This window comes from Mauremys reevesii, linkage group 16, assembly GCF_016161935.1.
Source record: "Mauremys reevesii isolate NIE-2019 linkage group 16, ASM1616193v1, whole genome shotgun sequence".
Lineage (NCBI taxonomy): Eukaryota > Metazoa > Chordata > Testudines > Geoemydidae > Mauremys > Mauremys reevesii.
This window is the reverse complement of record NC_052638.1, coordinates 22,264,176-22,281,108: the sequence shown is the minus strand read 5'-3', so window position 1 is coordinate 22,281,108 and position 16,933 is coordinate 22,264,176. Positions and strand designations below refer to the sequence as shown.

Below are 16,933 nucleotides of genomic sequence, written 5' to 3'. Positions count from 1 at the left end.
TAGTGGGATTTGCTCCCTTCCTTCCCTGTGCAGTTTCCTTTTATTCAGTTCACACCTTTCTTGATGGTCTGTAAACTTCCTCTACTGCCTGTTGATGTTTCTACCATGTTATGCCATGTCCTCACTTGCTGTTTTACCCATTAAGGGTCCTGATCCTGCATTTTCCAATAAATTGGGACTATTACTATGCTAACAAGATATCCCAGAGCACATCGAGAGCTGAACAGACTGAAGAGCCAGAAAGGCAAGTGTGTACTTGGAGCAGAAGATAGTATGGACACAATGAGAAGGCTTCCCAAACAAAAAGATATGCACACCCTTTCTGGATGCTTTGCCTATTGCATCACTCACCAGCTTCAGACCTAGAGCTGTGTACTAATGAGGTGGCACGAGCATAGTGTAAAACTTTACATCCCCTCTCGCTAACTTTGGTTTTAGCTCAGGCAGGAATGCAGGCAAATAGATCTCCAGTTACTGCTGCTCAGCTCCTACACCAAACACCAGTGGTACACGGAGCATTTGTGCTTCTGCATATGGAATAGACCTTCTTTGTGGGAGGCATCCTCACTTTCCTCTTCTAGTTTCCCTTGTGGAAAGCTCCCACACACCCTAGGACAAATCTGCAGCATCCATGGGGAGTTAGAGCCCAGCAATGTGAGTTGTCAGACGCTTTTCCCACTGGTGCCAAAGATACCCTGTATTTCCACAGCTATTGACTCTCCTGAGCCTCTGTAAGCCAGCACAGGATTTAGTGTTTTGTGAGCTCATTCACCTCTGATCGTAGAGGTTTGACTTGGACTGTCAGCCCTATTCAGTGAAGAGCTAAACAAGAAACTGCCATGAGTGGGTCAACTCAAAATAAGGCTTCTTTTTTGAGAGCAAGACAAAGAAAGAGAAGCCATTATTTATGAAAAAAGCCTAATTACCTCAGTGAAAATATCTGCTAAACACCAGCCATTAAAATTTTAATTAGAAACCTTGCAGTGTGATGCTGACTGTTTCTTTAAATACATTTTAAGAGATGTTAGTGTTTGTGCAAACACATGTCCAAATAAGGGCCCTAGAGTGCAAACTTTTCTATTTTTCCACAAAAACAGGCAAAACACTAGTACTGGTAATGCCACCTTCCCCCAAAGTACCTTGCCCCTGTGCCTTAGGTCTGAGCAGGAGGGACCGCTCCATCCAAATGTCTCTCCCTACAGCAAAGATGGCATCAGTGCAACTGTGATTTTTAGGATGCGGACACCAGTTCACTACAATCTGGAGAGCAACCACCAGTTTGTTTCACAAAGGCCACCAAATAGCCATCAAATGGCAATAATGTTCAGTCACTATCAATCTGGAATGCATTAGAAAGAGCAACTTGGAGGTCCAAGTCTTCATGTTACTAATCCCTTGAGCGATATCATGGATCTCCTTCCCACACACACATTTTATCATCAGAATAATTCTAGGCTGATCCAACCTGTGCAAAACTTTGGAAACTGTAACAGACCAAAGTAAAATTTTGTCATTTGGTGACTCTTGAGCCAAGTGGAAGAAAAGCACTTTTATCTTCACAAGCCACAAGCACAGAATATAAAACACAATGTATTCTCTGCAGGTAGACACAAGCAATGGCTCCTATACACTTTATTAAATAAGCCCCATGACAACTAACAACTACCCAAGCTCTACAGAACCACCTCAAACTTTCTTCCTGAAAGGTAATCAGCTTGTATGCCATTTTGTGGCAGTGTTCATTGGCACTAGCCTGTGCAAAGAGGATGTCACAACAGCAAATCTTGGTTTAGCCTATTTTGTAGGGGTGTCCAGTTGGAGACTCCCCCTGACAAGACTACAAGATGCTTTTCTGCATTCCACCATCTTTCACTTGATTTAAATGAGCCCAGTATCTCCATATCTGGCTGCAACAGTTGTGTTTTATTTTTGGAAATGAGTCCAGTCTAGGAATGATGTAGCAGTGACACATCCCCTAACAACAGGCATGTAAAAATCAGGCTAGACAGCAATTTGGATAATCTAGGCAGAAGATCTTGCCCTAACAGACACAGCTAACATGCTCTCTTGGCTGCACACACTCATGCACATCTGTTAAGGTGGCACTGTGCCAATTACAATTTGATCAGACTGTTTTATCAGGGCATATGCACTATGCAAGTGTTGACTTAGATGGGCAGGTTGCATAACAGTACATATCCTAAATGAGATCTCTTTTATATAGCAAGACCCTTCCATGTGTCAGCAATGAAACACTGGCATCACAAGACTTTTTAATCCTCCACATATCTGTTAAACTTAGATCAGCAGGGGAAAGGGGAAGACGTGAAAATAACATGCAAAGCCAATTCTGGCTGCTAAAATGACAATCTACATGTTTAATGGAAAAGACTGGCTCACAGGCATTCTGTTGTTCTAGTTTAATTCCCTGGTGTCACTGTCAGCCATGGGAGTGTCTGCAACCAATAGTGCACACAGAAAGGTTTAAGACAGAACTTTTTCATTTGTCTTGAAAAGTCACTATTAGACACATGACATGCCATCCTCACTAGCCCAAGTGACTAGTCAACAAAACAGTACACAGTACTCTTTCATATGGTACAAAACAAAACAAAAAGATTTCACAGGATGACATTTGACTGTACAAAGAACAGAGGCAGGTAAAAATCACAGAAGACAGTTCACCTGTGAGCTACATACAGTTCCTGGATAGTAATAACTGACCTGGTTGGTTTCAATTATCTGATCCAAAGCCTGTAAATGTTTGATGCAAGATTGTAAATGGGAATAAATAAAGGTGTATATTTCCATTTAAAGACGAGTCTCACTCCAAGAGCACTCTCCTGTGAGGTGACCTCAATTCTTTTTCTGAGCATGCTCAACTATCCCCATATGCCAGCTTCCATATATACAGGCATGATTGCTTGCTCTACATTAAGTAAAAGATAATGGCTAACACATGAATCAAACACAGGCAGAATAATGCTGAATATCTTGACAGTCTTCACAATGCAGAACAAAAAGGGCCAGATCCCGCTACCACTAAAGTAAATGGAGCAGGATTGAGCCATAATATAAGTAATAATTACTCTGCTGAAATAAATTAACTTAGCTTAGAAAGGCTTCCCAGTGTTTGCTTAATGTTTGCATTTGCAAGTTTTATTAAAAGAAATGGTAATATAATCACTTTGAATTTTAAAAGCTAAAATGTAGAATTCTTTGTAAGCAGTTGACGTTTAGCTTTCTTCTGTCCGAATTCTGCATACAGATCTATGTGGGATCAATGGCTCACCCACACAGGTCAACTTGTAGCATTGAAGCTTTAAGATCTCTATAGAAAAACTGTAACATTTTACTTTATGAATGTTGTTACTACTCAAAACCAAAACAAAAAGCACAGATGTAGAAAATGACTTTGAAAACGTAACACTGTGTACCTACATAAAAAGCTCTGGTTTCTATCTTACTCCCAGTGGAGTTCGCCACAAAACTCTCATTGACTTTAAAATAGTGCAGGACTGAGTCTTAAAACTTGATTCTTTCAGCACTTAAATATATAAATAAATTTACTCAGATATTTAACTATTTGCAGAATTGGACCTTTAGTTTTTACTACCTTAATTACATTTCTTTCTCCAGCTGGTCTGCACTACTATATTTTAATAAAGATAATAATTTAAAACTATTTATAATGTTGCCTTGACAGAGACTCTGAAGTTGCCACTTGGTCCATTCCACCACTCCCACATGTAAAGGGTTTATTACGATTTAAAATTGTCTGTCCTTTAATTCAAACACAATTGCAACCCTCATTTTAATCCATTATTTCAATACAATTTAGGTCTACTTTTATCTATGGAAGATACATTCACGATAAGCCTTTAAAGACAACTGGAACATCCATTGAAGTAAAAGGTATATGTTTATTACAGGTGCAATTGAAAACAAACACCCATAGTAGAGGCCAGGAAACTCTCTCTGGTAGCTACAATGACTAGGCCAGACGAATCTGCAATACTGGGGGCCAGTAATGGAGTTTTCCCCTTTACTAGCAGATATAATTTGCTGATGCCAATGTACTCCACAAACAAACTAACCCTGATCCTCAAAATCCCCCATTTGAAACCCATTCAACCAGGGCTCCCCACTAGAGGCCTGTTCTCTTAGCTCCCAAATCCCTTCTGCTTCGAGGATTTTGACTGTGTGCCACGCTGAATAAAAGCGGGAGCAGAGCCCGACGAGCCTCCCAATATAACTAACACCCCGGGGCTCACTTTATGGCAGGGCCAGTTTTATGGCCCTTTATTTCTCCCTGTAGAACACGGAGCCGGCTCGGCTCCTTGCGCTTCCCCCCGCGCCCCGCTGGGTGTCGCCGCGCTCCCGCCGCGCCGCGGGGCACCCACCTGATCCGTGCTGCTGGCGGAGGATGGCGGCCTGGCCCGGAGGGGGCGAGGCCGAGGAGGACGCCGCGGTGGCGGAGGCGGCGGATGAGGCGGCGGCCCCGGCCCCGGCCCCCTGGGGCGGCAGCAGGCGCTTCTCCAGGCCGGGCTCGGCGGTGGCCCTGCTGGCCGGGCTGTACCTGCGCGGGCCGCTGCTCTGGATGTGCGAGACCGCCTCGGCCGCCTGCATGTCGGGCGGGGAGAAGCGCGACAGGACCCGCAGCAGCGCCTGGGCTTTGTGCTCCTGGGTCTCGTCGTCGCTGTAGTCCGACACCCGGCACTCGTACACGCCCTCGTCCTGCCGCCGCACGCCCGACAGCCGCAGCCGGTGCGAGATGTCATTGCCCTGGACCCGCACCGTCTGCAAGAGACCACAGCCCGCGGGCCGGTCACTGCCCCGCGCAGCCCCGCCGGCGGTCCCAATGCACCTCCCCCGGCTCTCCTCCCTGGCCCGTCCCAGTGCACCTCCGCCATGCCCAGTGCGGGTACCCCCGTCCCAATGCACCTCCCCCGCATCTCCTCCCTGGCCCGTCCCAGTGCACCTCCCCCTGGCCCAGTGCGGGTACCCCCGTCCCAATGCACCTCTCCTCTGATCTCCTCCCCAGCCTGTCCCAGTGCACCTCCCGCTGGCCCAGTGCGGGTACCCCCGTACCAATGCACCTCCCCCGCATCTACTCCCTGGCCCGTCCCAGTGCACCTCCCCCTGGCCCAGTGCGGGTACCCCCATCCCAATGCACCTCCCGCACATCTCCTCCCGGGCCCGTCCCAGTGCGGGTACCCCCGTCCCAATGCACCTCCCCCGCATCTCCTCCCTGGCCCGTCCCAGTGCACCTCCCCCTGGCCCAGTGCGGGTACCCCCGTCCCAATGCACCTCCCCCGGCTCTCCTCCCGGGCCCGTCCCAGTGCACCTCCCCCTGGCCCAGTGCGGGTATCCCCGTCCCAATGCACCTCCCCGGGCCGGCCCAAGGCACCTCCCCTGGCCCAGTACGGGTATCCCCGTCCCAGTGCACCTCCCCTGCTTCTCCTCCCGGGCCCGTCCCAGTGCACCTCCCCCTGGCCCAGTGCGGGTACCCCCGTCCCAATGCACCTCCCTTCTGATCTCCTCCCCAGCCTGTCCCAGTGCACCTCCCCCTGGCCCAGTGCGGGTACCCCCGTCCCAATGCACCTCCCCCGCATCTCCTCCCGGGCCCGTCCCAGTGCACCTCCCCCTGGCCCAGTGCGGGTATCCCCGTCCCAATGCACCTCCCCGGGCCGTCCCAATGCACCTCCCCCTGGCCCAGTACGGGTATCCCCGTCCCAATGCACCTCCCCCGCTTCTCCTCCCCGGGCCGTCCCAGTGCACCTCCCCCTGGCCCAGTGCGGGTACCCCCGTCCCCATGCACATCCCCTCTGATCTCCTCCCCAGCCAGGCCCAGTGCGGGTACCCCCGTCCCAATGCACCTCCCCCGCTTCTCCTCCCGGACCCGTCCCAGTGCACCTCCCGCTGGCCCAGTGCGGGTACCCCCGTACCAATGCACCTCCCGCACATCTCCTCCCGGGCCCGTCCCAGTGCGGGTACCCCCATCCCAATGCACCTCCCCCGCTTCTCCTCCCGGGCCCGTCCCAGTGCACCTCCCTCTGGCCCAGTGCGGGTACCCCCGGTCCCAGTGCACCTCCCCCGCTTCTCCTCCCGGGCCCGTCCCAGTGCACCTCCCCATGGCCCAGTGCGGGTACCCCCGTCCCAATGCTCCTCCCCAGCTTGTCCCAGTGCACCTCCCCCCGTCCCAGTGCGGGTACCCCCGTCCCAATGCACCTCCCCCGCATCTCCTCCCGGGCCCGTCCCAATGCACCTCCCCCATGCCCATTGCGGGTACCCCCGGCCCAATGCACCTCCCCCGCATCTCCTCCTGGGCCCGTCCCAGTGCACCTGCCCCCGGCCCAATGCACCTCCCCCGCATCTCCTCCCGGGCCCGTCCCAGTGCACCTGCCCCCGTCCCAATGCACCTCCCCCGCATCTCCTCCCTGGCCCGTCCCAGTGCACATCCCCCTGGTCCAGACCGGGTACCCCCGTCCCAATGCACCTCCCCCGGCTCTCCTCCCGGGCCCGTCCCAATGCACCTCCCCCGGCTCTCCTCCCGGGCCCGTGCCAGTGCACCTCCCCCCGTCCCAATGCACCTCCCCCGCATCTCCTCCCTGGCCCGTCCCAGTGCACCTCCCCCTGGTCCAGTCCGGGTACCCCCGTCCCAATGCACCTCCCCCGCATCTCCTCCCTGGGCCGTCCCAGTGCACCTCCCCCTGGCCCAGTGTGGGTACCACCGTCCCAATGCACCTCCGCCGCTTCTCCTCCCGGCCCGTCCCAGTGCACCTCCCCCTGGCCCAGTGCAGGTACCCCTGTCCCAATGCACCTCCCCCACATCTCCTCCCGGGCCCGTGCCAGTGCACCTCCCCCCGTCCCAATGCACCTCCCTCGCATCTCCTCCTGGGCCCGTCCCAGTGCACCTCCGCCATGCCCAGTGCGGGTACCCCCGTCCCAATGCACCTCCGCTGCTTCTCCTCCCGGGCCCGTCCCAGTGCACCTCCCCCTGGCCCAGTGCGGGTACCCCTGTCCCAATGCACCTCCCCCGCATCTCCTCCCCGGGCCTGTCCCAGTGCACCTCCCCAGGCCTGGCCCACTGCGGGTACCCCCATCCCAATGCACCTCCCCCGCTTCTCCTCCCGGGCCCGTGCCAGTGCACTTCCCCCCATCCCAATGCACCTCCCTCGCATCTCCTCCCGGGCCCGTCCCAGTGCACCTCCCCCTGGCCCAGTGCGGGTACCCCCGTCCCAATGCACCTCCCCCGCATCTCCTCCCCGGGCCTGTCCCAGTGCACCTCCCCAGGCCTGGCCCACTGCGGTACCCCATCCCAATGCACCTCCCCCGCATCTCCTCCCGGGCCCGTCCCAGTGCACCTCCCTCTGGCCCAGTGCGGGTACCCCCAGTCCCAATGCACCTCTCCTCTGATCTCCTCCCCAGCCTGTCCCAGTGCACCTCCCGCTGGCCCAGTGCGGGTACCCCCGTACCAATGCACCTCCCGCACATCTCCTCCCGGGCCCGTCCCAATGCACCTCCCCCTACCCCAGTGCGGGTACCCCCGTCCCAATGCACCTCCCCCGCATCTCCTCCTGGGCCCATCCCAGGCACCAGCTTGTTTTGCTGGTGCCTAGAGCCGCCCCTGCCCGCATCTCCTCCCCGGGCCTGTCCCAGTGAACCTCTCCCCGTCCCAGTGCGCCTCCCCGTCCCAGTGCGGGTACCTCCATCCCAATGCACCTCCCCCGCATCTCCTCCCCGGGCCTGTCCCAGTGCGCCTCCCCGGCCCAGGGCAGGTACCCCAAGCCCAATGCACCTCCACCGCATCTACTCCCTGGCCCGTCCCAGTGCACCTCCCCAGGCCTGGCCCACTGCGGGTACCCCCATCCCAATGCACCTCCCCGCATCTCCTCCCCGGGCCTGCCCCCATGCACCTGCCCCCGTCCCAGTGCACCTCCTCGGGCAGCCCCAGTGCGCGTCCCCCCATCCCGATGCACCTCCCCCGCATCTCCAAGCCTCCCCCAGTGCATCTCCCCTCTGTTCTCCTCCCCAGACCCGTCCCAGTGCACCTCCCCAGGCCTGCCCCAATGCACCTCCCCGGGCCTGCCCCCATGCACCTACCCCCATCCCAGTGCACCTCCTCGGGCGGCCCCAGTGCACGTCCCCCCATCCCGATGCATCTCCCCTGTCCCAATGCACCTCCCCCGCATCTCCTCCAAGCCTGCCCCAGTGCACCTCCCCTCTGATCTCCTCCCCAGGCCTGTCCCAGTGCACCTCCCCAGGCCTGCCCCAGTGCGCATCCCCACATCCTAATGCACCTCCCCAGGCCTGCCCCAATGTACCTCGCCCATCCCAATGCACCTCCCCTCTGATTTCCTCTCTGGGCCTGCCCCAATGCACCTCCCTGAGTCTGCCCAACGCATCTCCCTCTGCCCCCAAGCCTGCCCCAGTGCACCTGACCTTTCCCTCCTGCCCTAGCCTCGAGCCTGCTCCTCCCAGAAATTAATACACCTCCCCTCCCACCTGCTTCACCATCTCTAAGAAATTGGAGGATCCCCCCCCCCCCAGTAACCAAACACGTAGCAAAGAATTCTACCCTCTACCTCGTCCCAGGCAGAGACTATATTTGTCCCCTCCTCCTCTTCTCTGTAGTGCTATGGGTTGTATAATTATCTGAGACCACCCCAGCTCCTCTCCATAATCAAATCTCTCTCGTTCTATAACCCAACTATCCAGCTCCTCCTCAAAATAAATGACCCCCCCAAATTACCAAGTCACTGAACCTATCCCAGCCCTTCCAAAATTAAATGCAGTAAGTGATGCATACTCTAGTCAAGCACCAAGCTACCGAATCCACCACTTCCAATGTACTCAACAGTGCACCCATGGCCTCATCCACCCTCAGCTCCAGAAGTAAATGCATCTCTTTCCCCCCAACCCCTGGAAATCAAACACAAAAACACACAACCATTGCTCCTACTCCATTATATTCTATAAATAAATACTTTAAGCACTGCATCTCCCCATCTAAGTAAAAAACCCAGCCACCAATTCCAGTTCTTTCCTTCCAAACTAAATGCACTTCTCCACAGCACTCAAATAACCAGCCACTAATTCTGTCCCTCCCTCTTCCCAAAGTTAATACATTAAACATGCCATCTTTTTTCTAAATTTATTTTTAAAAAGCCACTAATCCTGCCCTCATCCCCTTCCAAAACTAAAGACATAGAATCATAGAATCGTAGAATATCAGGGTTGGAAGGGACCTCAGGAGGTCATCTAGTCCAACCTCCTGCTCAAAGCAGGACCAATTCCCAACTAAATCATCCCAGCCAGGGCTTTGTCAAGCCTGACCTTAAAAACCTCTACGGAAGGAGATTCCACCACCTCCCTAGGTAACCCATTCCAGTGCTTCACCACCCTCCTAGTGAAAAAGTTTTTCCTAATATCCAACCTAAACCTCCCCCACTGCAACTTGAGACCATTACTCCTTGTTCTCTCATCAGGTACCACTGAGAACAGTCTAGATCCATCCTCTTTGTAACCCCCTTTCAGGTAGTTGAAAGCAGCTATCAAAACCCCCTCATTCTTCTCTTCTGCAGACTAAACAATCCCAGATCCCTCAGCCTCTCCTCATAAGTCATGTGCTGCAGCCCCCAATCATTTTTGTTGCCCTCCGCTGGACTCTTTCCAATTTTTCCACATCTCCCATCTAAAACCAACAGTCAGCCACTAATCTTCCAACTGCCTTTCTAAAAATAAATCCGAGTAGTAATCTTTCCCCAAAATGAAACACAGCCCCTCCCAACTCCAACACCCAGCCTGCTAAAAATAATGCATTTCCTCTCTCTTACCCCCTACAAACCACCCAGCCAACCTTTCCCCTCCCTTCTAAAAATACATGCCTTAACTAATACATCTCTCCCTACCCCCAATCCAACAAAAAATACCCAAATACCTTCATATGTAATGGCCAGACTGCACACACCATCCCTCTAGCTATTACCTAGTGCCTTCTACCCTCAGATATCCCCATTATAAACACAGGATGAAGGATCAAATTCTGCTGTCTTTACTGATTGCCTTTAATTTCAGTGGGACTATTAGCCAGAGTGAATTAAAAGATCTCATCTATCTTTACTCCCAACTGCAGTGTTTAATCTCTGCAAGATTCTCCCTACCTTCCCTAGCACCCTTTTCTTACTCCCACTGATGGAAACAGAAGAGTGACAGTGATGGGATTAAAGCCAAACAAATAAACGGGCCTGCTCATGCTCCCAGTGAAATCAGTGACTGGATCGGGCCTGAAATCAACAGAAATTGTATATAATGTGCTATAAAGAAATTTGACATTGCTGGGGGGAGTGGTGGGTTTTCAGTAGCGGAAGCAGCCAAATGAAAAGCAGAATTATCACTTGACCTGACCTCCAGTACTTTCCAGGTGAGATCAAAGAAGGGGAGAAAAAAACAAATACCTCTTGCCTGGATTTGCAAGTAATAAAACTTGACAGTTAAAATAGCAACAGATGGCAACATTTTGATGGCGATATGGCACAGCAAGGAGAGGAAAAGATGTACATGCCCACTGTGCTCCACCATTTCCCTTGCTCTAGAGGGTTAAACTGCCTGAAATCATGTTTTGGGGTGTTACAAAACCAGCACGTACATATAGAAACTGTGCATCACTCAGTTTGATCTGCACTTACGCTGATTTTAGTTGCATCCTTATTTGTTACCTAAAAAAGCAGAGAAGGAAACATGTTAGGCTAGACTCCTAAAGCATATTAACATTATTATAAGCACCCACGTCCCCAGCTAAACAGATGGTAGGACAGACAGATCTTCAGCGCAACTTTCATAACTTGTTTCAAACTGATTGTGCGTGACTATTGGGAGAATTTGGATTCGATTTAATCAATTAGTGCTTAAGGAACAGGATTGCTTTGGTAAAATGTAACTGGGCTTATTAGATGCCTATAGTGAAAGTTTTGCCTTGCTAAGGGATATATATCTGCAGAAGAATGGTCGTTGCATAAACAGAGCGACGGTAATTGTAAAAAGCCCAATTAAATTTGAAATAGCCATTGTAGGTAGGAGTGGTTGTTTTCTATGGCAGTGCAGAGTTGCGCATGGAAATGACTTGGGAAAGCCAGATCCTGAGTTGCTTTAGTGCAGGGATGAGGTCCCTAAACAGCACAAGATCAGATGCAGCTCGTCAGTTTTTTAATCTGATTTATTTCTTTGTTACAATCAACTTTATTGTAAAAAGAAATGATGCCTCTGATCTCTCTGATGTGCCTCCCAAGGAGATAGTCATTTTCTGGGCATCCCCTGTCACCATTTATTGTAAAAGCAGCTCACAGTTGTATATAAGGTTAAAGAAGACATTTAAATCCAAGGATTTATTTCCCTCTCTGACAACAGGCGTACATTTTCCCCAGCTAGTCAGGCATCACATTAGTTTGGAGTCTATATGCTTTGCATCTATATTTGAGCCTTACAGGAAAACAAGCCTGCCATATAGCTAGGACCTGGTGTAGGCATTAGAGGCTCCTCAGGGAGTATCATCAGGCTTAATGTCTCTGTGGTAGGAAAAGGTCAGAAGCTGTATATACTTTAGAAAGACACATCTTGGAACTCCTGCTCAGAACTTCTCCTCTCATGTTTAACCTTGTTTATATAGTGGGCAGCATTATGCTGCCAATAAAGCGTGTTGCGCCAAGATCTAGGCTGCAGAATAAACTGGGTGTCAGGGAAATGCAGCCTAGACATTAAGACTGGGGCCAATATTGGAGCCAAGAGGCCTTCTGCAGATTGAGAAAGAAACAAGATTTAACCTGCTTTCCTTAAGGCATGTTAATCACTTCATTTGAGTATGTAAATAAATCATCCCACTGCAGAATTGTCCTGCAGGATCTCCAGCTAGGAGCATATCCCTCTCTCCTCCATCTGCTCTTATTAATCATCTACATAGAGGAGCTCATCTTGTTTAATCAACCTCTCCCACGTTTGTTCGTGGTGATTTCCAGCTCGGTTCAGACTAGCACAGTTGCCTCCTGTTTATCCCCGCTTTGTAATGTAATACAATAAACCGGTTTAAAGCTGCTCTCTGCGATGGGGTTTGCAGTCAGACCGATATTTACCATTCTCTAAGAACATGTTTACAATCCCCAACGTGCTGTCAGATTTTCTGGGGCGCATGATCACCAAATTCTAGTCTCTCCCCCATTCCACGGGCGAGTTTAGGACACCCGGGGATTCCTACCCACTTCACGGGATGTAACAGGGGAAGCGCCTTTCCCCGGCAGTGTCTGTTCGCGTTATTTAACCACTCTGCGCATGTTGCACTTAATGAACAGGTACGTTTCCGTGGCATTTTGTTACCTTGCTTCTGCTGCCAGGGGCACTGATGGCTAATTCATGAGCAAGTTCTCTGGCTGGTTCTTTAAGGTACCACCACTGGATTTCCAAGGAGTAAGAGGTGGATCCGCTGGCCCGAAAAGCACAAGGCATCTCAATATCATCTCCCTCCCTAACAGTCACATCTTTGGGAACTTCAGTAAATGTAGCTGGGAGGAGAAGATAGAATTACAAGGGCTGGTTAACAGGAGAGATTAAGAGACAAAATCAGTCCGGTTCGTCGTAATCTGATCTGCTTTAACTCGAGGGCTAAGCGCTGTCGGGTAAATGAGCGTCTCGCGTCTCAGCGGCTAAAGCCCAGGCTCGGCAGCCTGGCTCAGTGAGAACACAGGCGAGCTCGGTTCTCCTTCACCCCGCTGCCTGGGCACCGACTGGTGCACCCGCGCCAGTGGCAACGGAGACGAGTCTGGGGAGTGTTGGACAGAAAAGCTCCTCTCCGAATATGAGGAGACGCATGTTTCTGTCACACAAATCGCCAGCCAACACCTGCAGGTTTCAAATCGCTCTCCGCCAGCCAGCCCGCTAGCGCTCGCAGCTGAGCGCAGGCAGGCTGCAGTCCCGCAGATCCTGGTGCGTGCCCTGTGCCTCCGGGCTTCAGAGAACTAACCCCCCAGTGCCCACCTGCGATAGCCATAGCGTCACCCTGTTCTCCTCCTCTGTATAACCCCCCCCAACACACACTACACAAACAGTAAAGTTCTCACACCACAAAGGTGCAAACCAGTTACGTCTATTGCGCTCAATAGCGACCGGTGACAGGAACATCGGATCTGATACCAGCACACTTTTTGTTATCCGAAGGAGAATGAGGTTTTACCGAGTCAAACACACGGTTCCCCTGGCCACTAGCCCTTCCCAGCCCCCTTAGATTTCTCCCCGCACGGTTCTGCTGGCTTCCCTTCGAGCGAGCTGTATGTGGGGTGGCGATTTGCTATAGGAAGAAGCAAAGTTTCCTACTTACCGTTTACTATGAACAGCAGGGGTGCATTGAACATCAGGTAACCAAGGGCGCCGAACAGCCCTCGATTTTCCATTTCATATATGGAAACTTCAGGGTGGAGGGCAAGTCGGGAATCTAGCGTGACCACAACACAGCTAAGAAATCTGCAATCCCATTGCAAAGAGAAGCCACGTCTCCGACACTAGTCCAGGGGTAAGACTCTTCCCAAAAACCAAAAAGCCAACAGCCACCCAGCTAACTTTACAAAAATAAATACATTTGGAAGGGAGTATAAAATCCACAGCCGGCTGATCGAATGTGCTGTCGGGAGGAAGTGTAGTTCCTGAGGATGAAATGATAAATCTGGTCTCCGGTATTTCCCCCCACCGGATTCTCCCCGACACTAAACGGGATTCAACTTCCTTGGGTTGAATAGGATTTTTTGCCGTCCAGAAGCAGGGGCCGGATCCCGAGCTCCCCTCCAAGACCCATCACAATGGCCAGTCTGGGCTCGATTTTCAAGGAAGGTCCGAGGCGGCGGCAGGGGATTGTTCGCTTCACTCTCAATCTGGGGAGCAATCGAGCCTTTCCTGTTTGCGGCCCGGGGTGTCTCTTCCGGCGGTGGGGATGGCAGGTCCAAAGCCGCCGCTTGCTGCTGCTGCGCTCTGCAGCCCGGCCCGGGCACGAAACCACAGGCTTCCCCCCCGCCACTCTCACACCAACACGCGGTTCGACCTATGAGAGGGAATTTCAGGATCTGACGTCCCCGCGTAATGCAGCCCCGAACACACAAAGAGAGTCAGACCGCTTGGCTTGTGCTCCCGTCCCTGCCGCCAAGCAGCGCAGCAAAACGCGCCCGCAGTTCGTGTTGACAATTCCCCAACCACGGCAGGACAAAACCAGGATCCCTGCCCGCCCCACCCCCCTGCGCCTTCGGGTCTCGTTACACGTTTGCTAGCGCGGGTGCCGGGCTCGGGCTGGGGGATGTTCCCTCTGCTCCAGGATTCAGCCCGTCCCCCCCTCTACCCCCACAGCGGCGCGTCCCCGATCGGCACTGGGAGCCGAGCCGAGCCGATCGCCTGGGAATACCGGGCGCGGCTGGGCCCCCGGAGCAGCTGGACTTCAAGTGAACAACATCTGGGCGGCGGTTCGCCAGGCCGGGCAAGCTCCCGGCCCGGCCGCCGCTGAACGCCCACTCCCCTGGGCACCGTAGTGGGCAGAAATAACTCCCCGGCCCGGCGCCTGGTCGGTCTCTCTCCGCCCACCCCCGGGCGGTGCCGCCGGGCAGCCGCAGCCTCCGCCAGCCCCGTCTCCCCCGCCTTACCTGGGGCTCCCGCCGCCTCGCCCGCTGCCAGCCCGGCGCGGCTGCCACCCCATGCTGGGCAAAGCTCGGCGGGGCGAACACGCAGCCCAAGTGCCCGGCGGAGCCAGCCGCGGTGACCCGGGGCGCACAGACCGAGCGAGCGGTGCCCGAGGGCGCCCGGGGGTCCCGGCCGCTGCCCTGCCCAGGTGCCGCGCTCGGAGCCGGGGGCTGGGGACACAGGGACTAGTTGATTCGGAGCGAGCCAGATTTCCGGTTGGGCCCCCGGGCGGGAGGGGGTGTTTCCTGCCCTCATCTAGGGAGACAGCCCGGCCCCGCGCCCCTCCCGCCGTCCGCCCCCTCCGGGGGCTGGCCCGGCACACTCGGGTCCCCGGCGGCGCAGAGCCGCCCCTCGCCCCCTGCAGCGGCCAAGAGCCCAACAGACTCGCCCGAGCGAGCCTCGTCTGCCCGGCCAGGGGCAGAGAAACATCCCCTGGGAAGGGACATAACGCGGGCGGTGCCAGGGACTGACCCGGGCTCCCAGATCGCTGCGGGCGCTTCATTCACGCCGGGGCTGGCTGGGCAGCTCCCACGGAACGAGCCCGAGCTGCTCTTCCCCGGCATGTCACAGCGTGCAAGGCTACCGAGCCCCGTGCCAGCCAGCGGGGGATTTCACCTGCCTGCCGGAGGGGAACGAAGGGATCAGAGTCCCTGGCTCTACACAACCCCTGATACTCAGCATAAAGTGCCGGGCCAGAGTCTCTCTGGAATTACTCGTGTTCTGGTTCATGCGATTCCCTGAGGAAGTAGGAGTGGGGATGTGTTTGGAAGGGGCGGGGGGGAGTTGATGGAAGACAAGGAATTCCACCCTCTACCTCGCCCCAGGCAGAGAATATAGTTGTCCCCTCCTCCTCCTCTCTGTAGTACTGTGGACAGTATAATTATTTTGCTAAATAAATTACAACACACACCACTTACCTCAATCTGCAGCATTTTCCAGTGCTGGTCAACGTTATATGGTCATCCATACAAGTGCTATCACGCCATCTTCATTAGAAAACGCACGTCCAGGGAGCTTTTCAATTGGTACTGTAAATTTGCTACAAACTGAAAAGTGAAATAGAAGGTGTTGGCAAAGCAGTCACAGGAAAGGTTATTTCTTAGAGACATTAAGCTTAAAAAATAAAGGATTAAACAATTTATTAACTGAAAAGATGACTGTCCATCTCTTGAGTTAATAAAATTTACCTTAAATATTTTTATTGTGCATTTGCAGCCTCAGAAGATTTTCTGCATTGGTACTAATCAATAAACTTCCATTTTCATGAAATGTTGGAGACTACCTGGCAAATAGCCTCAGAGTGCTCTCTCAACTTGCTCATAAACATATCTTTGGCTAACACACAGCCGGGGCCTGGAGTTTTTTACTTGAGGAGCCAGTTATTATTACGGAATTAATAGGAACATCCCCATGTTAATATTATACTGCTATTTCTGATTAAATATTTGTCAGCCAAAAGTTTTCCCCCAGCTACCTGCATGATAAGAGAAGGTGAGGTATGTGTGAGTGGTGAGTTGTGAGGGCAGTAGTCAACCAGTGCAAGGAATGATATAGAGGACACACTACTAACTCATAACTAACAGTAGGGTGTTTTTAAGCATGAAGCATCTTTGTATCTCTGTCATTGGCAAAGACCATGGTGGTTTGAATACAGTATAGTACGGCTCACTCTCTAATCTTTCAAGGTGGGTTTGGTCAGAATGGGAGACTCCCAAGTAGCTGCAGAAAGCTGCTTTGGGAATTCAGCAGGTGGCACTCTTCCTTCTGTGTTAGTGATTAATCAATACTCAATAGTGGCTTGGTGCACTCTGCTGCTGAAGATGTCTTTCATATGAGAGGTGAAACTGATGATCTGGGCACCTGTACTCATTAAATTTGCCATGACTTAAAAAAAAAAAAGAGGAAGGACCCACTCAAACTGTACCTCAGTAATTGCATTTTGTGTACTCAAATTTGCCCTGCATTTCCAGCTGGAAAGAATAGTTTAAAAGCTGTGTGAAGTGACCACAAAAGGAACTAAAAAAACAACTGCTCATCACTTTCATAAAGGTGGAACAAGTTCTTTCAATGTATAGGCTCTTTTCAGACAGAAGTTTGTCTGAAAAAGGTGATGTACACAAGGCTTTTTTTGCCAAAAAATTCCCACTAGTGCTACAGCTAGTTAATCTTCAACTTTGGTAGCATGAGTGGGAGAGCTGCTATAGACAGGACTCCAGTGGCTGGAAGG

At 52.6% G+C, this 16,933-nt stretch overlaps 1 protein-coding gene across 2 annotated transcripts in view; it reads right to left on the bottom strand.

Annotated features, from left to right (window-relative positions):
* Positions 1 to 14,886, bottom strand: part of VSTM2B (V-set and transmembrane domain containing 2B) — a 33,342-nt gene extending 18,456 nt beyond the window's left edge. The window contains exons 1-5 of one of the 2 annotated variants that reach the window (XM_039502575.1): positions 14,670 to 14,886; positions 13,367 to 14,080; positions 12,370 to 12,554; positions 10,692 to 10,721; positions 4,404 to 4,800 (exon numbers count right to left, since the gene is read on the bottom strand). In XM_039502575.1, coding sequence (XP_039358509.1) covers positions 4,404 to 4,800; positions 10,692 to 10,721; positions 12,370 to 12,554; positions 13,367 to 13,439 — 685 coding nt within the window. In that variant the 5' untranslated portion in view covers positions 13,440 to 14,080; positions 14,670 to 14,886. Of the gene's footprint in view, positions 1 to 4,403; positions 4,801 to 10,691; positions 10,722 to 12,369; positions 12,555 to 13,366; positions 14,232 to 14,669 lie in introns of those variants that run through there. The other variant, XM_039502576.1, reaches the window with a different exon arrangement.
* Between the last annotated feature and the right edge of the window lie 2,047 nt (positions 14,887 to 16,933).